Source organism: Brachionichthys hirsutus, unplaced genomic scaffold, assembly GCF_040956055.1.
Source record: "Brachionichthys hirsutus isolate HB-005 unplaced genomic scaffold, CSIRO-AGI_Bhir_v1 contig_390, whole genome shotgun sequence".
NCBI lineage: Eukaryota > Metazoa > Chordata > Actinopteri > Lophiiformes > Brachionichthyidae > Brachionichthys > Brachionichthys hirsutus.
This window is the reverse complement of record NW_027180898.1, coordinates 1-25,000: the sequence shown is the minus strand read 5'-3', so window position 1 is coordinate 25,000 and position 25,000 is coordinate 1. Positions and strand designations below refer to the sequence as shown.

The following is a 25,000-nucleotide window of genomic DNA, read 5'->3' as shown; positions in this document are numbered from 1 at the left end:
ACACACACACGAGTCTGATGTGAAAATAATGAGATTGTATGGAGAGTCCAGACCTCTGGAGGTAGGCTGTAGTTTCAGCAGCGCATTCAAGGCCAGTAGTTTAACCCTGGGACCTGCTGATGTCTGTTTTTACACCACTCCTCCTTCTTAACTGCATCGTTGCATATATTCATTATTTTTGTCATGTAAATGTTTAAATGTCTTCCCTAAACATCTAGGCCGGAGAAGCTGGGATGATGTTCTCCTAAAGATTTTCTCTTTGTTGTCGCACTGTATTAAAGCCTTGAGTTTAATTATTGAGGCATTCAAATCCAGATGATGTCCCTGAAAATCACTGATTCCTCAGATAGTGTTGAATAAAGGTAATGTGGTGCAGTTTCCCCTGGTCTGATTTAGGTAGTGTATTGGTGTGTGTGTGTGTGTGTATTACAGGAACACACGTCGCACAGCTGAGGTGTGGATGGACGACTTCAGTCTCTTCTATTACTCTGCTCGCCCTGCAGCACGGGGGAAATCTTATGGAGAGTAAGAACACACACTTTTTATTCGTGCTTGTGGGACGTCTGGTTCCAAACCTGTTAACTACCATCTCTAATCTATTCAGTTTAGCAGTTAGGATTAGCTGTGACAGTGTCATCCCTGGTGCCACAGACAACAGGTCGAATGTATTAAGATGCCTTTTACCATCAAAATCCTCATGAACTTTCAGCGGGGGATCTTTGTTTAGTGTCACGTCTCTCTTTGTTCCCATTATCTCACCTGTAAACTATTCAATAATGGTCAAATGCAGAATCTTCAACGAATAGCCTGCAATGGAAAAAGAGTGAACTGGCGATAGCTCCTAGCATCTGGATACCGTCACCATAGTGCAGAATCCTGTGGTTCAAGTCGGGAATGACACAGCCAGAGGTGCTAAAGATTACAGAATATAATCCCTGGACATTGATCATAACCTTAACAAGTAACTTGTGAAAGTCTTGTTTCTGCTGAACCCAATTAGGTCATCTTTTAAGTTTTCAGTGAGCCCCATGGATTTATAGGAGCCCAAAGACCCTGCGGCCGCTCTCTCGGGCGTTGATTCAGATGCCATGAAGCAGAGTCCTGTGAAACAGATTAAAATCCTTAAACGAGAGAGGAGAGAGAAAACTGCCTTTCATCTTGTGCCATGACTCCTCAAACATGAAGGCATAAGCCTAAGAAGAGGCTTTACCTTGGCCCAGTGCTTTGCCCCGTAGTTGGAGGCAAGTCAGTCCTCACTATATAATTTGTCGGAGGCTCCAGCAGGCACCAACATTAGAGCCCATCGATGTGTTTGAATGTCAGTGTTTATCTCAGACCGGTAAACACTGGCATGCAGATACTCCATGTCCACTTCTGCTAGTTAAAGTGTTACTGAACAGGCCTCTGAAGTAACTGCTGATTGATTGCTTCTGCTTTTGTGTTTCCCACCAGCATCCAAGGCAGAGCGGAACTACGCAAGAAGCTCAAGTGCAAATCCTTTAAGTGGTACTTAGACAGCGTGTACCCAGAGCTCAAGTAAGAGTGTGTGTGTGTGTGTGTGTGCGCTGTATACTACTGAGTATACAGCATACTGAAAATTTCAAAGCTGATATTGAAGCTGTTTATTGTTAACATAATATAATGTATATAATATAATATTTTTGTGTATTTGTTGTTTTCTTAAGGGGAGCTTCTTCTAATTCAACCAGCTGAGCTTTTGATGGAGTTTGAAAGTTGTGACACTGACACATTGTTGTCGAACCTCTGCTTCTTTGATCTGCTCAAATTAGCTTTTGATTGTGTCCTTTAACTGGAGAACGCTCACCATTCCCATTAGACAAATTCTACAAGCTGTAAAGGGTTTGGCGGTTCAATACTTAAACTAAAACCAGTATAGTCTGTGTATTTTATGGTGTGGTCAGAACAGGTTCTTGTAACAAAGTGTTTTCATATCACAAGTGATGGTGTGGGCATAGTGACATAAAACATAGGAGTTAGATGCACTAGCAGATTTGTATTGGGCTTTACACACCTATGCAGCACCCTTTGTTGTCTGTTTGATTATGTTGAAATTCCTCCACCACCCACTTCCAAACACACCCACTTCCTCCTGGTTGTATGAGTTCATACAGTACACATACAAGTACCTTTAAGATATAAGCACACTCTTTTAAAAACGTCCTCTGACTTACACACACACACACACACACACACACACACACACTTACATACCCAAATACTCATTCATCCACTGGAGGCTGGTGTTAATCCCCTAGAATGGAATAAACAGGCTTGTTCTCGAGGGATGATGGACCTGACCCTTAAAATTCAGAATAAGCTTTAACGGGTTATTAAAACAGAGAGAGATAGCAGATTGAATTAATGCAACAGGGCTTCAGCCCACGTTTATAGCAAAGCTAAGAATTTAACAAGAACAACTGAGAAAGTTTGTCAAAGAAAACGACTGGGGGGAAAACTTTCTGAAGTAATCAAATTAGAAAATTGTAGCATTCAGCGGAATTGTTGAATGTGAAGAGCATCACTTTTGAAAACACAACCTAAGACACGCGTGTCATGGCTGGCACGCGAGGGCATTTATGTTGGCACTCGGAGGATATTCAGAGGCATGAAAATATTGTATTTTATCATATTTAACACCTCACAAGAAATGGAGCACACTAAATGTTCTTAAATACTCATTGTTAAATATAACGATCAACTAAAGCACTTGAAGTTTTAGTGAACATTTAAATGCTGCAAAGAAAACTGTAAAATCAGTTTATTTACAAATGACTTTATTAAAGAAGTAAGTGTTGGCACTTTGGGCTTGAGTAAGTGGCAATGGTTGCAGACCACTGCTTAAATCCTGTCCCTTCCCTTTGGGTGAATGAGAGCTATATTAAAATAGCCTTGGTGCATTAATAATAGCTCAGATATACTGGTCCGTCGAACTTTATGTATTTTATTTTGACTTACAGAGTCCCAGACGACTCTGACTCCCAGTCCGGTGTGATCAGACAACGGCAGAACTGTCTGGAGTCTCTCAGAGTGGAGGGCCAGGACCTGCCCGTCCTCACGCTGGGCCCCTGCACTGGAACAGAGAGGGTCTCTGCTGTCAACCAGGTGGGTCAAAATGGAGTTATGATGACTTGATGGCTGACATTTTAGCATTTGGTATCTGCATACACTTTCTAGCTCCTCCTGGATCCTAGTCTTTTCCCGGACTGAGTGATGAAACTCCTCCAGCGAATCTGGGTCAATCTTGGTGTTGCTTCGGTCTGGAGACATCCTAACCAGATACCCAATCAGCTCATTTCTATGCAAAAGAGCTGCAGCTGCACTCCAGCTCTCTGTCAGTCTGAAGCTCTCACCCTGTCTGTGAGCCTGAGACTGAGGCCAGCCTCCCTGTGGAGGAAGTTAATTTCTCATTTTGTGCTCATTACCCAGGGCTCATGACCACGGGTGAGGGTTGTAATGAAGATGGACCAGTAAATTGACATCAGAAACACGCCCGCATGACTTTGTTGACCAATCATGACGCTACACATAATCTCTGGGCTACACGGGCACGTGTATGCGTTCGCTTATTCAGACAAACAAGCCTAGCATACTGAGAAATGTCTGCACTGGATCAAACTGTAGAAGAACACGACCAGTAGAATCCATTTAAAACGTGAAATGAAGAACAAAAATTAAAAAACTGTCATCTATGCGTGTCAGGGCACAGACAGGGAGGACCCAAAAGCACAACAGAAGAAGAGGAATCCAGAAACTGTGCTTTATCAATCACAATGGGTAATCCGTCCAAATCAGCAGACAGATCAGAAGGGGCAGGCAAAGGGGAGGACCAAAAAACAGGCAGAGTTCAGAAACCAGACAAATCCAATGGGGCAGGCACACAGGTGGAATCCACAAAACAGGCGGGGTCGGTACACGGGCAGGTGGGTAAAGGAAGAGCGCTGGAAAGTAGGATCATGTCACTAAACAATCTGGCAGAGTGCAGAGGTCTGAACAGAGACTAACTACTAATTAGGTGCTGATGAGGAGATGAGTGGCAGGTGGCATGAATCAACTGATGAGGAGATAGGTCTTCAAGAACAGGAGATGTTAGGAACATAGAAATAAGGAGTCAGATCAGACAGCCGCCATGACAATGCAGAAGTAATGAACGACTATTTAAAGTAACAATGACGTTTAATCTACTCTACCATTTAGGTTTACGTCTGGAGCTCCCTATATTGAGCTCTAAGTACAGTTATTGTGTGTTTTATTAGTTATTATTAGTGTTGGGGTTCATTCACTGTGCGATTTAACGTGGTTAACCTCATATTTACGTCTGTATTACACACTATCTACGGTGACGGGTATCGGCATGTGGTAGACCGAGGGTTGGGTAGGGCCGAAACCCACCAATTACGGCCACGGCTCAGTAAACACCAAAAAACAAAAGGAGGACTCGCAGGTAAGTTCCTGATTCAGAGACACAAGTTTGACACAAGGTTAAAATATGTTTATTTTATTACAAAATTACAATAATTAAATGAATTTGACACAGTCAAAAACAGGCCTATAGCTAAAATCCAGACATTGTCAGAAGTTGAGAAAAGAAGGCAAGAAAACCAGAAAAGACGGTTTCTTGCTTGACGTCCACACAGCCAGCTTTTCCGCGTGTACCAGTCCGTCTGGACCGAGCGGGTCGACGGTCCCGTAGTCTGGAGCAATCCTTTGAGCTCCGGTGTTGGTCGTCCTTTAATTAGTTATGACACTGACAATGGCAATAAACTACTTCTGATTTTGAAATAAAGGCCGAGCAACGAGAAAATAATTACTGGATGGCTGGACTTGACTTGCAGTTATTTTGCTAATACTACGTCTTCTTCTATTGTTTGGCGCCGAGGAGTGCGCCGAATCAGAATCACTGGTCCCCTATCGGCGAGAGGAGGTATAACTGCGTGCCTCACTATGCAGCAGTGTGATGCCGCTCAGCACAAGAATACGTTACACACTAATTGTATTATTAAAAATGAAAAAAACATAAAATATATAATGTGATATCATATTATATATTATATGATTTTTATATTATTTTTAATAATACAAATACATGATTTTTATATGATTTTATATGATTGCCTCCCCTGACTGCACGTCACTGCTGTAGAGGTGGGATGCACCAGGGATCAGGATCAGCAGGGAGCAGGTAGAGGAGAATCTAGAGAAGTGGAGGTCTGCTCTAGAAAAGAGAGGGATGAAGGTGAGCAGCAGTAAAACAGAGTACATGTGTGTACATGAGAATGTCCCAGGGGGGACAGTGAAGCTACAAGGAATAGACGTAAAGAAGGGAGAGGACTTCAGGTACCTCGGGTCAACAGAGCAGAGTGATGGAGAGAATGTGGAAAGGAGGTGAAGAATCGTGTGCAGGCAGGCTGGAACGGGGGAGGAGAGTATCAGGCGTGCTCTGTGATAGGACGAAGGGACAGGTCTAAATGACAGTGGTGAGGACAGACATGATGGATGGCTTAGAGACAGTGGTGAGGACAGACATGATGGATGGCTTAGAGACAGTGGTGAGGGCAGACATGATGGACGGCTTAGAGACAGTGGTGAGGACAGACATGATGGACGGCTTAGAGACAGTGGTGAGGACAGACATGATGGACGGCTTAGAGACAGTGGTGAGGACAGACATGATGGACGGCTTAGAGACAGTGGTGAGGACAGACATGATGGACGGCTTAGAGACAGTGGTGAGGACAGACATGATGGACGGCTCAGAGACAGTGGTGAGGACAGCCATGATGGACGGCTTAGAGACAGTGGTGAGGACAGACATGATGGACGGCTTAGAGACAGTGGTGAGGACAGCCATGATGGACGGCTCAGAGACAGTGGTGAGGACAGACATGATGGACGGCTCTGAGGAAAAGACAGGAGGCGGAGCTAGAAGTGGAGGAGATGAAGATGCTGAGGTTCTCCTTGGGAGTGTCCAGGTTGGACAGGATTAAAAATGAGACACTAAGAGGGACAGTGAAGGTTAGACGTTTTGGAGACAAGGTCAGAGAGACCAGACTTTGATGGTTTGGACATGTCCAGAGGAGAGACAGGGACTATATCGGTAGAAGGATGCTGAGGATGGAGCTGCCAGGGAACAGGACTAGAGGACGACCCAGGAGAAGAAACATGGACGTAGTGAGGGAGGACATGAGAGTGTCTGTCCATAAAGAACAACATCACAGCAGCTGGAGTGGAGCCGTGCGGTAACGGTGTTGTCGTATTCCGTTGAGCGTGACTCTCTTTGGCAGAAACACACCAGCCGTGTGCTTTATCTGTGGTCGTCCTCTCACGGTCTCCCTTTGACCACTTTGTTGTACCAGGAATGAAATCTAATGCTTTAAAGTTTAGTTAAGAGCTAATAAATATGAGCTCCATACAAGTAATACTAAACACTTTGTCAGTAAATATATTTTAACTGCTTAATGGCAGGTAGTCGGTAAATGAGTGACCGTTAAGATGCATACAAGCGGTTTCCTCAGAAAAATAGTGCTGACATGGTCGTCCTTCAGACGCTGCAGTAAAACCGAAGCGTACTTTGGTTTTACCGGTGATTGATCCAGGGAACGCTTGTGCTGAGCATGCAGGGCGTGTTTCAGCACAAGCGCTGGACATAAGGTACCCTCACTAGACCATTCCTTCATTCCTTCATTGCACACTTTCTGAACCTGTGACCAGTAAATATCTCCAACGTGACATGAATAAAGTCTTATCTTATCTTATCTTATCTTATCTTATCTTATCTTATCTTATCTTATCTTATCTTATCTTATCTTATCTTATCTTCCTACTAACAATGATTACACTCAACAATCTGCTTAAAATGCTGCCTCATCTTTGGTCAGCCCTTCACCACTCAATGACATTTGGTCAATTCTTCATCCTCTTCATCGCCTTTCTAACTTCACTCGTGCTAATCTTCATCACTTCCTGGTCCACAACAGGTTCCTCTCCTCCCCTTTGTTCTCTCTCATCTTCCTCATTCATTACTTCCTCTAAATACTTCTTCCATCTTCCTGCACACTACTGGCCTCTGTCAACACCTTCATCACTACTCTTCATCACTCTGACATGCTGAACATCCTTCCTGTCTCTACTCTTCATCACTAACATGCTGAACATCCTTCCTGTCTCTACTCTTCATCACTCTAACATGCTGAACATCCTTCCTGTCTCTACTCTTCATCACTCTAACATGCTGAACATCCTTCCTGTCTCTACTCTTCATCACTAACATGCTGAACATCCTTCCTGTCTCTACTCTTCATCACTCTAACATGCTGAACATCCTTCCTGTCTCTACTCTTCATCACTCTAACATGCTGAACATCCTTCCTGTCTCTACTCTTCATCACTAACATGCTGAACATCCTTCCTGTCTCTACTCTTCATCACTCTAACATGCTGAACATCCTTCCTGTCTCTACTCTTCATCACTAACATGCTGAACATCCTTCCTGTCTCTCCTCTTCATCACTCTAACATGCTGAACATCCTTCCTGTCTCTCCTCTTCATCACTCTAACATGCTGAACATCCTTCCTGTCTCTACTCTTCATCACTAACATGCTGAACATCCTTCCTGTCTCTACTCTTCATCACTCTAACATGCTGAACATCCTTCCTGTCTCTACTCTTCATCACTCTAACATGCTGAACATCCTTCCTGTCTCTACTCTTCATCACTCTAACATGCTGAACATCCTTCCTGTCTCTACTCTTCATCACTAACATGCTGAACATCCTTCCTGTCTCTACTCTTCATCACTCTAACTCCTTCCTGTCTCTACTCTTCATCACTAACATGCTGAACATCCTTCCTGTCTCTACTCTTCATCACTCTAACATGCTGAACATCCTTCCTGTCTCTACTCTTCATCACTCTAACATGCTGAACATCCTTCCTGTCTCTACTCTTCATCACTCTAACATGCTGAACATCCTTCCTGTCTCTACTCTTCATCACTCTAACATGCTGAACATCCTTCCTGTCACTACTCTTCATCACTCTAACATGCTGAACATCCTTCCTGTCTCTGTCTCTCTGTCTGTCCAGCCTGTTCAGATCCTTCTCTCCCTCTTTACTATCTAACCTTTATACAGGTCATCATATGACCACTGTTTGACCTTTGACCTCTACCTTTGCCTTTTGTCTCATGTCCCTGTGCTCGTGTTTACTCTCTTCTGTCCTCTCAATGTCCCACTTCTTCTAGTAACACCACTGGAGTCATCTTCCTCACCACCAGCCTATGTTGGCAGGCTACACTCTCTCCTACTACGACCTTACCTTCCTCCTGGACACACATTAACCTTCCTCCTCATCATCATGTCCTCCAGCTCTCTATCTTTTCCCATCATCGTCCCAACATTCAAAGTCTCTACTCTCAATCCTTTAATTCCCTCTTCTCGCGTTGCTGAGGCACCGGTCTTCGTCCTCTTCTTCGTCTCTGTCTTTGACCCACAGTAATCCAATTTCCACCAGCGTCCCGCGGGTTAACAACGCTGCTGGTCGTTGTTAACCTGAAAAAAAAGAAAAGAAAAAAAAACCCGGGCCTCGACCGATCCGGTATAACTTTCTTATTTACATTGATCTGCATGTTAGATTTGGAAAATTATTACGCCGGATGCCATTTCTGATGCAACTCTCTGCATTTATCCAGGCTTGAGACCAGCACAAGGGAGAAACTGGCAATGCTACGTTAGCTCCTCCTATTATATATATATATATATATATATCCCTGGTGCAAAATAGTCATCTAATAAAATTAGCTGATTATTTCCTTTCATCTAATCATTACAAGCAGAAATGAGTAGTTGATTAACAATTATGCCAATCAACACAAAACGAGCATTCTATAGCCTGATAATGGATCAGTCTGTAGAGTTGTTTTTGAACTGAGTTGGTCAAGCATTAAAGAATGTATTTTGATCATTGTGAGTTAAAATAGCAACGCTGCAATTTAAACATGTTCTATTTCAAGCCGTTATTATCTAACGCAGTAAGAACTGCAGCCATGGAGGTGACTGTGATTCTTTTACATATAATACTAAGGTTAAAGGGGTAGATGTTGTCATTGTTAAGTCATAAATAAGAGCACTCTTAACCGTTGCTCAAATAAAAACAAGCTGAACTTGGCTTATAGTCTATTCACAGGTGACACAAGTAGTCCTGACATGTAGGATGAGGCGGTAGACATTTATAGCAAACCCGTTAATGCCACCCATTGTTTATGCTTTGCTTAGTTTTTGTTTCAAGAAGTTAAAATATGTACCGTACATACCTTAACCGTCTTTGCTATTAATAAATGTCACCAAATTATGACTGTATTTCACCTGACAGTGAAAGTCAGATGACAATTTAAAAGACATTCTTTATGTGACCCATCAGGTTTTCAGCATCAGACATCAAAGCTCAGCAATGAATGGATAGGTGAGCTGATAAAGGCAATCAAATGCATTGATGGTGATTATAAACCCCTATTAAACAACTTATTGAGATCAGTGGAGACATTTTGCGTTTTGCGTGGAAGAAGCTGAAGAACTCTGATCTCAGCCCAGTCCAGTCCAGCTCCTTTGAGATGGACAGTATCACCGGACCTGGTCGCGGAGCAGCAACGCCCCAAATGTCTCATGCTCAGGAGTCTGAATGGGAGCGCCAGAAGAGAAGAGGCCCTTATACTCACAAGATGTTTCTCTGCATTTTAAAAATAAAATGGTTCATCGTCACATCTGCATAATCATTTTCATATTGTGCCTTTTTTTGTGATTTCACAAAATAAAAACTCTTTATTTGTAAAGTAATTAGCGAATGCCTGTGTCTGTTCCAGGAGTGGGTATATACTCACGGACAGCAGATCCGACAGCAGCAGCACTGTCTGTCTCTGTCTACCACCTTCCCTGCCTCCCAGGTCCTTCTGCTGCCCTGCAGCATGGCCGACAGCAAGCAGGTCTACACACACACACACACACACACACACACACACTTATTCACGTCAGGTGATGTACGACCTGCAGGCGAGTCACAATCTAATCATGTGGTTGATTCATTAATTGAAATGTTAGTTAATCTCTACGGATAATTACACTCGCACAGATCCACGCTGCAGGGGAATCTGCTTTACAGGTTTTCAGATCTGCAGCTCGCAAAACTCTGAACACACACATATCCACACACAGACAGGTGTCATTACCTGACCACTGGGCTTCTTGATGGCATCCCAGAAGCCCCTGCAGCAGAGAACAGCCTGACAACCAATAAATCACTTGGAAGAGAGAGCGAGAGGGGGGAGGGGGAGGGGGGGGGGCAACGGAAAGAGTGAAACAAGACAGATAAAAGAGAATAAAGAGAGAAAAATGGAGAAAGGGGAGGGGTGTGGGAGAAGGACAGAAATAAAAGGGACGTAAATCAAGAGAGGTCGCTGAATATTAGCTCATTACACCTCACCAGCTGTTCAGTCTATGGAAAAAAGACTGTGTGTGTGTGTGTGTGTGTGTGTGTGTGTGTGTGTGTGTGTGTGTTCATAATCCCGTCTGTATTCTTGCAAGGTAAAGATAAATCTACTAAATTGAACATGGAAAGTGTGTGTTTTTACACACATCGTTCATCATGTTCGTCATTGGCTGTTATTTAATCAGTGACTCATCCGATGAGAAAGATGAAACGGCTTGCAAGAAAGGGATGAAGAGACAAAGACGGGAGTGAATGCAAAGAAACCACGAGGGAATAACTGCAAGAAAACAATGATAAAGTACTGGAATCGCATGAATGTTTGTTGAAAGGTGGGGGGGGGGGGGGTTACAAGGCCGTACAAGATCAAGAAGATACACGGAAATGATATGCTTCAGAGGCAAACACAATATGGCTGCTCACTGCCAATAAACACACATGTAATTGTATTTATTTGTATTTTACCAGGTAAAATCATTTATAAGGATGCCCTGGCAAGAGGCCCCAGCAGACAAAAGATCAAAACAGATAAAAGGAAAGTCCAGAAGAATCCAAGACATGTGCACACTCGGATTGCTCAGATTACTCAGATTGCTCAGATTACTCAGAATACTCGGATTACTCAGATTACTCAGATTACTCAGAATACTCGGATTGCTCAGATTACTCAGATTACTCGGATTGCTCAGAATACTCAGATTACTCAGATTACTCGGATTGCTCAGATTACTCAGATTACTCAGAATACTCAGATTACTCAGATTACTCAGATTACTCGGATTACTCGGATTACTCAGATTACTCGGATTACTCAGATTTTTCAGCTCGCCTCTTGTCTCCATTCCCCTCACTCTCCGTCTCTGATGAGGAGATTAGAACCCAAAGCTGGATAAAAGACTCTTTTCATATCTGCTGTTTTGTTTTAAGAGCTATGAAACAAACTATGGAAAATACCCCCCCCCCCCCCCCCTATTTAGCACACGCACACGCACACAAACACACGCGCAAAGAGTCTGTAGACAGTTTTACAAATCATGGGGGGGTGGCGCCCTCTAGCGGTGACAGGTTGAACTCATTATGGCCCGATCAGAGTTTTGGGCTTGCAGTACATCTTCACAGGCACATTATTGATCACTCCACACAGAACAAGCTCGATCGCGTCTGGTGGACGGTTCATTCCCAGCTCCTCCTGTCAACGCGATAAAGTTTACACCAAGCTCAGCTCTCTTGGAAGCAAAATGATACAACCCTCATTTATGTTTAGCAAGTCTGTTGTTTAAATATAGTATTTGTCAGCTGTTTGCATGAACCAAATCTAGGAGAAATCTACCGGTTTTTCCTCATTGAACAACAAAAGGCGACTGCAGCTCCAACGTTTTATACCCGCTGAACATTCCTCACAAGTGCACTGTTAAAAATTACAGAACTCCAGATTAACCATCACAGTCGGGTTGCCGGATCTCGTGGGCCTGGCTGGCCAAGCAGATGAGTGAAAGAATCTGGATCAAACTATTTTTTTTAACTATTAAAGGTCCGACGTTATGAAAAACTCACTTCCCCATGTTTCTACACTATTCTGGTGATTTTGGGTCCTTATGGAAATGGAATGTTTTGCTCTCAATAGCAGGCATGTACCTTTACAAGCCTGCTTTCATTTATTTACAATAATGTACAATTGAAACCACGGCCCTAACCTGAATGAGGGTTGTGGTGAACGATTACACCGATTGAACAGAGTTCTGGACACTTCTTACATGTGCTCTACATTACAAGCCTATTTGGCTACAAAGTCTAATCAACCAGGCATACGTTCCATAAACGAGGCCGTCGTGGATCCGAGGATCCCCGACTCCTCGACTCCCCGTGACGTTGCAGTCGCCGCCTCAGTTGTTGAGATTCAGTGAAATCAAACTCAAACAACACAAATAGCAGCAGCAGATCCTCAAGCCTCTGACAACTTTCCAGATGAACTTATTTTTGCATTATTCATGTACTTTACCACTTTGGGTGGTACACAGTATACACTTTTCGCTCTCTGCAGGGAAGGCGGAATGACACGACGTGGTCTGCTGACTGTATTATCTCTCCTCTTAACGTGTGTCTTTATTCTGCAGCGGTGGCAGAAGTCGGGGACTCACCTGGAGCACCTCGTCTCTCGGTTCTGTCTGGACTCGGAGATGGCTCTGGATGGGATGGACTCGTCTCGTATGCTGGTCATCAGCCCCTGTGAACTGAGCGCGTACACACAGAGATGGGACGTGCCCTTCTCCTGACCCCTGGGCCTGTGGACAATTCAAAGACATCTGCTCTGACACAGTGAGGACGCATGAGCACCTCATGTCAGGGAGTTGTGGCCGAGCGGGAAGCTCCTGAAGACTTCCTGATGCCTCCTCACTGATTAGCATGAGAGGAAATCAGTGTGTGTCTGTCTGCTGTGACGCAAAACATTTCTAATCAATGAAATGTCACGTTTGTTACATCTGGAGATTAAAGTCTGTACGTTTGAGGCTTATGACACATTTGGGGAAGAAACGAACCGAGTGCACCTTAAAATCCTGATCTGTCAAAGAGAATACATCGTGAACATTATCAAGGCAGAGTAATTCTAAAGCACAGCTTGAGTTCTTCGTTTATCGCCGTCTGTGCTCGAGGTCCAACGATGAACTGGTGCAGCAGGTGAAACGGACTCTAACACGTCCGCGGGATGAATATCACTGTTTTATACCGAGGCTCCAAAGTCTGCTAGTGGCGACGCAGACCTGCGATAACATGCTCAAATGAAGCTTAGCTATATATACCATGTTTTTATTCACAAACCATGAGCATGTTGGCGTTGGTATGATTTTAATAATGCGTTAGACTGAAGTGCTGCTCCGACCAAAGCATGCTATCTCTGTTTTGCTAGTTTAACGGTAGCTCTTAGCATTAAACTATTAACTGCATTGATTTTATGACAGACTTTTAAACTGGCACAGCATTGGATACATTAAAATATTTGAGTAGCAGTGTCCACAGCAACATGTCAAATATTGGTGTGAACAATATTGATGCACTTGAGAATTGCAATTTCATGCTTAGTTGTAATGCGACTGGTTCTTACCAATCTCAATTTGTGATACATTCTACTGGATATCCTCTGTTGCATAAAAAGTAAAGTTTTTGTTTTTACTCAGAACCGTGTATTCTTTACAGTACTATCACAGTTTTCATGTTTTACTCACAATATTCTTTTTTAATATACGGTATTGTGATACACATTCTAATGTGGAGCTCATGACTTGGCAGCATTCCACCATGAAGAGGAACAGAGAAGTCTTATTCCTGCTGTGCTGGACTATTTCTCTCATAGATTGAGTGTGTGACAGCATCTGTATCTGAATTATTCATCTCGTCAGTGTTCCCTACATCGTTATTAGATCCTTAAACCCGACCTTTTGCTTGACCTTTCGTTGTTACACTAGGAGTATCGAGAAAGAAAGCAGCCAGAGAAAAGCCTTTGTTGCCATAAATTACAGGATTCATTCCTTCTAACTTAATCATGGAATTGATTAACTGGTCTCGTAGTGCGATCGATCACATTTTTTCACCCAAGCATGGGACGCCGGGCCGGGGGAGCCCACCTGTCCAGACGGGGCCCACGCAGCAGGCTACACCATGGATCCCTGGGAGAAATGGAGTGTTCTGTCTCACGGTTCTATCTGTAGAGGACACTGAAGATATTTGGCTGTTTGGCTTATTGGTGGGTGGGGGGGGGGCATCTGCTAGTTGGGATGGGAGTTGCCCTGGAGTACCGGAAAGTCTCCAAGACAGCGGCTTTCAAAGTTCTGGATAAATTGACCATGGATCTAAAAGTGCTCTTCGGTGCTCTGGGGGACCGTGTGGTGGCTCGAATCGAGGACCTGGGGAAGAGCTCAGGGATCAATCCAAGGAGGACCGGCAGGAACTATAAGGAGACATAATGTGTCTCCTTATAGTTCCTGCTGTTTCTACCCCAAAACACAGTCGTATGGTTCACATTCAGATCATAAATGTAACTTCAATGTAGTCGCCTTATAATTAGAAATCAAAGGATTGACAGGCAGATGAAGATAGATAGATAGATATAGATAGATAGATAGATAGATAGATAGATAGATAGATAGATAGATAGATAGAGAGATAGATAGATAGATAGATAGATAGATAGATAGATAGATAGATAGATAGATAGATAGATAGATAGATAGATAGATAGATAGAGAGATATATATAGAGGGATAGATAGATAGATAGATAGATAGATAGATAGAGATAGATAGATAGATAGATGATAGATAGATAGATAGATAGATAGATAGATAGATAGATAGATAGATAGATAGATAGATAGATAGATAGATAGATAGATGATAGATAGATAGATAGATAGATAGATAGATAGATAGATAGATAGATAGATAGATAGATAAATAGAGATAGATAGGTAGATAGATGATAGATAGATAGATGATATATAGATATAGATAGATAGAGAGATGATAGATATAGATAGATGATAGAGAGAGAGAGAGAGAGATAGATAGATAGATAGATAGAGAGAGAGAGAGAGAGAGAGAGAGATAGATAGATAGATAGATAGATAGATAGATAGATAGATAGATAGATAGATAGATAGATGATTGATAGATAGATAGATAGAGAGGTAGATAGATGATAGATAGATAGATGATATATAGATATAGATAGATGGATATAGATAGATTATATATTTTATTAAAGTTAATATTTGGGAAACATAAACCAGAGGGGGGCGGTCTCGCAAAAAGGAAGAGGAGGAGAGAGCGGATGTCTGCTGCTCATGCCATCTGTCTGGCAGCGGCGCCCTCTAGTGGTGGGAGAGTTCTTTAGTTTCTTCTTCCTGCCTTTAGATCAGGGGAGTCGAACCTGTCCGAGACACTCCAGGTTTTCTTTCCAACCATCTCTCCAGCAGCTGATCTCACTAATGAGTTTATTCTCTCTCATTGGAGCAGGCGTTGATAATTAAAATCACCTGCTTTAGTAACCGGCTGGAAGGAAAACCTGCAGCGTCTCGGCCCTCCACCGGACAGGTTCGACACCCCTGCTTTAGATCCCTCCAACCAACAGAACGGACCTCTGATCCACGCCGCAGAAGAACCTCCGCAGATGGTTCTCGTTTGTTCTGGATTTAACATAAAGCACTCGTCTCGGCTTTGTTCTTCTACTCTTATGTAGAACCTGAGCCTCCTAAAGAGCTACAAAATAAACACTTACGTTTTGAGCGTTGCAAACAAATGGAAAAGAGAGAGGAGAGGAGAAATAATTTTCCCAACATTTTTTAATAAATAAAGGAAAAGACAGGAGGCGGAGCTAGAAGCGGAGGAGATGAAGATGCTGAGGTTCTCCTTGGGAGTGACCAGGTTGGACAGGATTAGAAATGAGACAATAAGAGGGACAGTGAAGGTTAGACGTTTTGGAGACAAGGTCAGAGAGACCAGACTTTGATGGTTTGGACATGTCCAGAGGAGAGACAGGGACTATATCGGTAGAAGGATGCTGAGGATGGAGCTGCCAGGGAACAGGACTAGAGGACGACCCAGGAGAAGAGACATGGACGTAGTGAGGGAGGACATGAGAGTGTCTGGTGTTGGGGAGGACGATGCAAAGGACAGGACTAGAGGACGACCCAGGAGGAGAGACATGGACGTAGTGAGGGAGGATGATGATTTTCTATGGCGACCCCTGACGGGACAAGATGAACGTACAGTAGTAGTAGTAGTGTTGCTGATAATAATAATAATAATAATAATAAGCTTTATTTATATAGCACTTTTTTAGAAATAAAATTCCCAAAGTGCTTTAACAGATAATAACAAATCAACATGAATCATATAAACAAAAAATACATATTAAACAAACATTAATCAATGTAAAATGGGTGTATAAAAGCAACAGTGGCGTCAGGGCACAAGCGATGAGACTAGGTACCCAGCAATAATCATAAAATAATAAAACAATGTTCAAAATATAAAAATAAATACATTTAAAAAAAATTAATTAAAGTAAATGAAAAGTAATTAAAACAGTGGACTCCATCAATTAAAAGCCAGTCTATATAAATACGTTTTTAGAAGTGTTTTAAAAGAAGTAACTGAATCTGCAAGCCTTATATTTTCAGGCAGGTCATTCCAAAGCCGAGGGGCCCTGATGGCGAATGCTCTGTCACCTTTTGATTTTAACCTCGACTTCGGAAGTACCAGAAATCCTCGACCCCAGGATCTCAGGCTGCGGGGGGGCTCATATAAAGTCAATAAATCATAAATATAAGTTGGGCCCAGACCCATAAGAGCTTTAAAAGCGATCAGTAAAATCTTAAAATCAATTCTAAATTGGACTGGCAGCCAGTGCAGCGAAGCAAGGACTGGGGTGATGTGATGGCGTCTGTTAAAACCAGTAAGAAGCCGAGCTGCTGCGTTCTGCACTAGTTGGAGGCGGGACAGTGATTTGTTGTTTGTGCCAGACAGGAGAGAATTGCAGTATCGAGTCTTGAGAAGATGAGTGTGTGGATTACTTTCTCCAGGTCTGACTGTTGTAGCATGTGCTTTACTTTTGTAATTAATCGGAGGTGAAAGAAGCATGATCGAACTGTAGAATTGATGTGTGAGGTGAAGTACAGATTGTGATCAAATATAACTCCCAGGTTTTTTGCAGTGGGTTTGAGGTTATGTGATAGTGGACCAAGTACTGAAGGACAGAAGGGATCAGGGGGGTTAAATAGAATGATTTCTGATTTGGAGTTATTTAATTGAAGAAGGTTATGTGCCATCCAACAGTTAACATCGTCTAGACAATTAAAAACAGCAGCTAGGCTTGCTGGGTCACCAGGTCTCAGGGGAAGGTATATCTGTGTGTCGTCTGCATAACAATGAAAGGAGACGTTATGCCGCCGGATGATCTGGCCCAGCGGAAGCATGTAAATTGAAAGTAAAATTGGGCCTAAAATCAAACCTTGCGGTACACCACAGCTGATGGGTGCTTTAGAAGAAACATAATTATCTATGTTGACTGCAAAAGTTCTTTTAAAAAGATATGATTCGAACCAGCTTAGTGCCTCGTCCGTGATCCCAACCCATGTTTTTAAACGATCAATTAAAATCACATGGTCCACTGTATCAAAAGCTGCGCTTAAATCTAAAAGAATTAAGACAGCACTTTCCCCCCTGTCAACAGCTAAAAGAAGATCGTTTGATACTTTGAGAAGTGCCGTTTCAGTACCGTGCCGTGCTCTAAAACCAGACTGAAACTCTTCAAATATATTATTATGACACATAAAATCTAAAAGCTGCGTTAAAACCACTTTTTCTAAAATTTTTGATAAGAAAGAAAGTTTTGATATAGGCCTAAAATTGCTTAAAACAGTATTGTCAAGGTTCGGTTTCTTAAGAAGAGGTTGGACCACAGCATGTTTAAAAACTGAAGGGAAAACACCTTCCTCCAGGGAGCAATTAGTAATTGTTAAAATGCTGGGTCCAACAGTGTTGATAACCTCTTTTTAAAACTTAGTGGGAATCGAATCAATGCTGCAGGTTGCAGCTTTCATGCCTGCAATGATTTCAGTTAAAAAAGACAGTGAAACCGGTTCAAAGTTACTAAAATAAGTGTCGATGTTACTGAAAGTATCTAAAACACGCGTTGGGGGGGGGGGGGGGGGGGGATTTGTTCCCGAATGACCTTGACTTTGTTCACAAAAAACTTTAAAAAATCCTCACACAGCTCTGAGGATGGGTTAATAAAATGACAGGAGGGGGGGCGTGTGACTGAATTTAAAACTTTAAAAAGAGCTCTGGGATTGTTGCTATGTGTTGAGATCAGGTTAGAATAAAACGATGCTCTTGCTTCTTTAACTGATGTCTGGTATGTTTTTAAAGCTTCTTTCCATATTTCATAAAACACATGTAGACCAGATTTTTTCCATTTACGTTCTTTCCTCCTGTAGTCTCTCTTTAGTTCATTTAGGGCCTCATTTAGCCAGGGTTGTGGTGCTCTGTTTTTCTTATTGGTCTTGTATGGGGCGACAGAGTCCAAAATATCCTCACAAGTAGTGTTAAAAAGAGAGACCAGCTCCTCTATGTTAAAAGGTGGAGTAAAAGCAGTTAACGAAGCAGCAGTAAAACGCTCAACAAACTTGGTACTTGACAAAGAGTTAAACCCCGACGGCATACGGGTGCGCTGTGATTAAAAGACTGAGGGGATAAAATCGCACTAAATAAAATGGCCTTATGATCGGACACACAGATATCCTTAGTCTCAACGTTTTCAGGAGTGACGCCACTGTGCAGGACTAAATCCAAGGTATGACCTTTGTTGTGTGTTGGAACTTGGACTGCCTGAGAGAGACCAAGAGAGTCAATCGTTTCAATAAAATCATTGACAAGGGGGTGAGTGGGACAAAAAACATGTATGTTAAAATCTCCTAAAATAAGAATCCGGTCATGCTTTGTTATAAAATATGATACCAGCTCAGCAAACTCTTGAATAAAAACACTGTTTGTTTTTGGTGGTCTATAAATTATTATAATTATAGTGGAATCACATGAATTCACCATAAAACCAAGATATTCAAAAGATGTGTAGCTGTTGTATGAAACTGGTATGCATTTAAAAACATTTCTAAAGATGGCAGCTACCCCCCCACCCTTACCTGACAGCCGTGGTTGATTAAGATGGGTGTAGTCTGGCGGGGTAGCTTCAATAAGGGCGCTGTAGTCTCCCTCAGGTAGCCAAGTTTCCGTAATAATAAAAAAGTCCAGATTGTTTAACGTGATAAAATCATGACATAAAAATGATTTGTTATTAAGAGAGCGGACATTTAAAAGACAATGTGTGTCTGTTGTGTGTCGTATTTCAGCCCCTACGTGTCGGCAGACATGACTAAGATGGCTCAAGCTTTCAACACCACGGTGGCAGCTCTAGAGGATGAGCTTACCCAACTCATTCTGGAGGGGCTCATTAATGCACGGATCGACTCCCACAGCAAGGTGACGCGCGCACACACACACACACCTCATGACTTCAGATGAAATGGCAGCACTAGCATACTTTTCCATGCATGTGTTTGAAGGAAAGCTTTTTAAGTTGCTGCTGGCTCCTCCCTCTTCTGGGGCAGCCTTGTCAAATCACTCAGAACACTGTGGATAGGCAAAGTGGAACAAATAATCGATCTCTGAACTGACAGTTCTAAAGCGACTCTCTGATGTGCTGACAGATTCTTTATGCGAGGGACGTGGATCAGAGGAGCACCACGTTTGAGAAGTCGCTCCATATGGGCAAAGAGTTCCAGAGACGCGCCAAAGCCATGATCCTCCGGGCTGCAGTGCTGCGCAACCAGATCCACGTCAAGGTAGAGAAAATGTTTCTGCTGACGGTCTCCAGGTGAAGGGACGAGCCCAAAGTGCAGTAGCCGAGGCAAGAACGGAGCTTACGACAGTCCGAAGTTAACGTCTGAGGAATGAGTCACTGTTGAGCCGGTGCTCTGTGGTGCCATCAGCTCCCCCACCCCCGTACCGCATGTCTGCAGGACGCCGTCTGTCTTCAACACAGGGTCTCGTTTGTGGATCTTATGAGGGGGGGTGGGGAGCTATGTTGGATTAAATGTTGGACTAAAAGTCTGACATTTTAACATGAAATACTCAAAGACCTTTGTCGTGTCTGTTTCTCAGTCGCCACCCAGAGAAGGCGGCCAGGGTGAACTGACACCAGCCAACAGCCAGACCAGAATGAGCACCAACATGTGAGGGAGACGCCCCCCCCCCCCACCGCCGGCTCGCCTTCTGACAGCCGCAGACCGGAGAGGAAACCAACACAACCACCCCGTCTCTGCGAGAGACACACAATGTATCAGACTTCAGTGTCCCCGCAGCACGGCACGGGGACGTCCTTCTGGTTTGGTGAAAGATCAGCACTTGTGTTAGGAAACGTGTTTGTCCTGTGTGCACGACGGAGGCCTCCTGAACCCAAACAAGGTTTGAAAATAAAAAGATCCTGCTTGTATCTGTGCATCAGCCATTGATCAATCAATCGCTGCAGTTGCTGTGATGAAATGTGTATCGATCGTGGTTCTCCGCTTTCACGCTGCGGATGGAGGAAATCTCCACCCATCAGTTAAAACTCCTTCTGACAGGAGACTCTGCCAGACGTTCCCACCAGACCCTCACATTACGTTTGGGCCTGCCAGGTCTGTCCGGCGTCCTCCCCCATTTAACTCACCACCAGGTGGTGATCGGTTGACAGCTCCGCCCCTCTCTTCACCCGAGTGTCCAAGACATGCGGCCGCAAGTCCGGCGATACGACGACAAAGTCGATCATCGAACTGCGGCCGAGCGTGTCCTGGTGCCAAGTGCACATATGGACACCCTTATGCTTGAACATGGTGTTTGTTATGGACAATCTGTGACGAGCACAGAAGTCCAATAACAAAACACCCGGACCGGGAATATTCATGGGATTGGAGACGGAGCAATCAAACAAGAAACAGGTGGGAAATGTGGGATTTTATTGTAAAGCAGAATTTCTGTCTAAAGAAAGGAACCAGCAGGACGACTTCAGCCTTCGTCTCGTTAACAACACAGGAAGTGATTGTGATCCGTGAACAGACAGGAAGCACTGGGGGAGGGGCGGAGTCCAGGAGGAACAAAGACACGCCCGTTTACTCCGACACCTCCGGACTCGTTAGTGTCCGAGTCCCGCCGCAGGTTCCAGGAGGACTGGAAGCAAAGGAAGGATTTCTGGGGACGGACAGCAGAGACGACTCTAGAGGCCGTCAGATGTCTCTCGTCTCAGATCACATGACACCAGGAGGACCAATAGGACAAAGGGAAAGCACAAACAACCCAGCAGCCGAAGAGTTAAAGTGTAATGATGGAGGACGTTCTAAGGACGTTGGATGAAGACAGTCTTAAAGATCCTGTTTGACGTCTCCAGAGAAGAGAGACGAGAACAATCCCCGAAATATTTAAATGACACCGTTTAGACTCTAATCAATAAGTATCGATCACTGGATCCTCGTCGCTGATATCTTTGATCGGATCGGGTTCTGGTGAAGACCCGGTGGACTCCAGTTCAAACAGGACGATGTGGGGACACCGCTCCTTGTCCCAGAACCCTGCGGAGACAGAACCAACAGAACTGAGCAGAAACGCCACGAAGCCACACCCGAACCCGATCAGTCCACCTTAAATGTCCAGGTGGACTCAATGTCTTTGTCCAACAACCTCAGATCCCTTCAGGTGAAACCGCTTCACCTTTTGTTGTGGGAAAGACACCAAAGGACAAAGACTATCTTGTCTCACAAGTCTGACAGAGAATAATCTCCCCGTGTCAGAAGGTTCTTCTACACATAGTGTCCCACACGAAGACACTCACTGCGTTCATTCTGTCCTTGTCCCAACGCCCTCCGGCTGGATGTCCACCTCCGGCTGCAGTCTCTTCGTGAGCTCAGCGCTGTCCTCAGAAGGTGGACGAGGTTTACCTGGATAACAAAGACGCATCAGTCCACCGCTCACGGTTGCAGGTGAACGGATGCGAGTGGATCACCAGCAACACTCCATCAAACAAAAGTAGCTGCTGCTAAACAGAGGAGACGAAGAACGGGACGTCCTCCGAGAGAAACCGGGGACAGTTTAACGCTTGTGTTACAAAAAAAGTCCCATTCATGACCCTTCAAGTGGACAAAATGTCCACCTGTAAAATGTAATATTTTTCCTGACCTCATTCTGGACCTGATCCAGTTGGAGAGATAGACACCCCCCCCCCCCCCCCCCCACCCTGCGTGACTGTGTCAAATTCCATAAACATTGATAAATAATCAACTGAGATATTGAGGAAAATATTTTGAATCTCCATTGACTGCAATATTAACAAATAGTTCCAAGTGATCCAGAATCCAGGATCTCTTCTGGATCATCACCGAAATGTAATCATCTGTTCCTGGAAACATTCCCGACAAATCCTGGAAAGTTCATCCAGATCCGTCCAGAACTTTTTGAGTTATCTTGCTAACAGCCGGACAGACAAACGGCGGTGGGAAATATGGGTTTTCAAATTTAAGCCCAAATTACCCCCCTTTCAAAAATCACCCCTCTGTGACCTTTTCTTGGACACTATGTAGAACAAATGGACATTTTTGTCTCAAGGGTCGTGGACAGGTTAAACACGGATTACACAGTCAAATTATGGACGTTGAGATTTTGTGACTCCGCCTCACCAAAGAGGACGGTGGTTGTCCTGGAGGGAGCTTAGAATTTCTGAAATGGACTAAACTGTCCAGGAGTTACTCAAGGGTCAACACAGCACGACTGTCTTCCCTGGTCCGTCATCGTGGTTCTGGACTCTGAAGCTGAAACCACCTCCTGTTTGCTTCATCAGGTCAAAGTGTCCAATCAAAGCCAGGAGACAGAGACTGGTTCTGTCTGGGTCGCTCACCTGTCCTCTGTCTGTACAGCTTGAATCCAACGGCAGCCGTGAGGACGAGAAGAACCGCTGCAGTGATGACGATGATGATGATGGCGTTCCCGTTAGTGGGTTCCTCTGGAGAGCAGAAAACAACAAGTCAGAGAACAACGTCCATGTCCCAACAGAACCGTCCTGCAGACGGACACCACCTGGTTGGTGGTCCTGCCGTCCTGTTTAGGTGGTTTCATGTCCACCTGTCCACAGGAGGACGGTCTGTGTTTCTTTCTGTCCTGATGTTGGTTCCAGTCTCAGGGAGACTCGTCCAATAAACTGTCCTGTGACGGATTTACAGACGGATCCGTTCGTCCACTGCTCAAATAAAGACACTAAATCTACTCTTCTTCACGTGTTCTAATGGTCTGACAGAAGTTTGACTTTTTAAAGACAGTTTCATTATCACTGATTCAAAGGCTTCCGTCTTCTGTGCAGGTACCGGGTTAGGGTTCTGGTACCGTTGTCTGGGTCCCGGGTGGGTTATTGATTATCTGAACTCTAAAGTTACACAGAAAACAGAAAACAACAATGAAAGAAACAAAACTTCTGTCCAACTCTTCAAACCCATGATCTGGACCATCAGAGAGACAGAAATGTGTCCCCACCTTCACCCCCTGATCCCAGTCTCACCCCAGTTGGTCCAGATCTTTCCTTTGTCCAGTCTGGTGACCGAGTCGTTCTCCACACCGAAGAGCTGGAACACACAGTCGTACCTCCTCCAGTCTTCAGCCGCCGCCGATGAAAGGTCCAGGTCCACACTCATCTGGAAGGTTCCGTCATGGTTGGGGAGGATCTCTCTGTGCTCCACCTCCTCATGAAGCTCCTCCCCATCCTTCCTCCAGAAGAGAGCGGCTCTGTCTGGGTAGAAACCTGTAGCGAAGCAGCTGACGGGAGAAGAAGGAGTCTTCTGGAGGAGAAACACTGAGGGGAGCTCTGGAGGAGGAGACAAAGACACGTTATAGAGGGGAGCTCTGGAGGAGGAGACAAAGACACGTTAGAGAGGGGAGCTCTGGAGGAGGAGACAAAGACACGTTAGAGAGGGGAGCACTGGAGGAGGAGACAAAGACATTTTGGAGAGGGGAGCTCTGTAGGAGAAGACAAAGACACATTAGAGAGGGGAGCCCTGGAAGAGGAGACAAAGACACGTTAGAGAGGGGAGCTCTGGAGGAGGAGACAAAGACACGTTAGAGTGGGGAGCTCTGGAGGAGGAGACAAAGACACGTTAGAGAGGGGAGCTCTGGAGGAGGAGACAAAGACACGTTAGAGAGGGGAGATCTGGAGGAGGAGACAAAGACAAGTTAGAGAGGGGAGCCCTGGAAGAGGAGACAAAGACACGTTAGAGAGGGGAGCTCTGGAGGAGGAGACAAAGACACGTTAGAGTGGGGAGCTCTGGAGGAGGAGACAAAGACAAGTTAGAGAGGGGAGCCCTGGAAGAGGAGACAAAGACACGTTAGAGAGGGGAGCTCTGGAGGAGGAGACAAAGACACGTTAGAGTGGGGAGCTCTGGAGGAGGAGACAAAGACACGTTAGAGAGGGGAGCTCTGGAGGAGGAGACAAAGACACGTTAGAGAGGGGAGATCTGGAGGAGGAGACAAAGACAAGTTAGAGAGGGGAGCTCTGGAGGAGGAGACAAAGACACGTTAGAGAGGGGAGCTCTGGAGGAGGAGACAAAGACACGTTAGAGAGGGGAGATCTGGAGGAGGAGACAAAAGACACGTTAGAGAGGGGAGCTCTGGAGGAGGAGACAAAGACACGTTAGAGGGGAGATCTGGAGGAGGAGACAGAGACACGTTAGAGAGGGGAGCTCTGGAGGAGGAGACAAAGACACGTTAGAGAGGGGAGCTCTGGAGGAGGAGACAGAGACACGTTAGAGAGGGGAGCTCTGGAGGAGGAGACAAAGACACGTTAGAGTGGGGAGCTCTGGAGAAGGAGACAAAGACACGTTAGAGAGGGGAGCTCTGGAGGAGGAGACAAAGACACGTTAGAGAGGGGAGATCTGGAG

At 44.4% G+C, this 25,000-nt stretch overlaps 2 protein-coding genes and 3 long non-coding RNA genes across 5 annotated transcripts; 2 read left to right on the top strand and 3 right to left on the bottom strand.

Moving 5' to 3' along the window:
* Window positions 1-432: 432 nt before the first annotated feature.
* Window positions 433-12,770, top strand: LOC137916872 (polypeptide N-acetylgalactosaminyltransferase 14-like; the record flags this gene model as incomplete). The annotated part of the gene is made up of 5 exons (XM_068759838.1): window positions 433-525; window positions 1,453-1,536; window positions 2,979-3,123; window positions 9,878-9,997; window positions 12,612-12,770. Coding segments are annotated over 5 exons (601 nt in total), but the record flags the coding sequence as incomplete, so codon positions are not given.
* A 5,927-nt stretch (window positions 12,771-18,697) lies between these two features.
* Window positions 18,698-19,364, bottom strand: LOC137916873 (uncharacterized; the record flags this gene model as incomplete). The annotated part of the gene is made up of 2 exons (XM_068759839.1): window positions 18,698-18,723; window positions 18,788-19,364. Coding segments are annotated over 2 exons (603 nt in total), but the record flags the coding sequence as incomplete, so codon positions are not given.
* A 70-nt stretch (window positions 19,365-19,434) lies between these two features.
* Window positions 19,435-20,325, top strand: LOC137916871 (uncharacterized). Its single transcript, XR_011106537.1, has 3 exons — window positions 19,435-19,532; window positions 19,760-19,894; window positions 20,214-20,325. It is a non-coding gene; the product is annotated as an uncharacterized lncRNA (long non-coding RNA).
* A 704-nt stretch (window positions 20,326-21,029) lies between these two features.
* Window positions 21,030-21,969, bottom strand: LOC137916875 (uncharacterized). The gene is made up of 2 exons (XR_011106539.1): window positions 21,916-21,969; window positions 21,030-21,655 (listed from the first exon to the last, which is right to left on the bottom strand). It is a non-coding gene; the product is annotated as an uncharacterized lncRNA (long non-coding RNA).
* A 12-nt stretch (window positions 21,970-21,981) lies between these two features.
* LOC137916874 (uncharacterized) lies at window positions 21,982-23,702 on the bottom strand. The gene is made up of 3 exons (XR_011106538.1): window positions 23,629-23,702; window positions 22,975-23,079; window positions 21,982-22,021 (listed from the first exon to the last, which is right to left on the bottom strand). It is a non-coding gene; the product is annotated as an uncharacterized lncRNA (long non-coding RNA).
* Window positions 23,703-25,000: the final 1,298 nt, after the last annotated feature.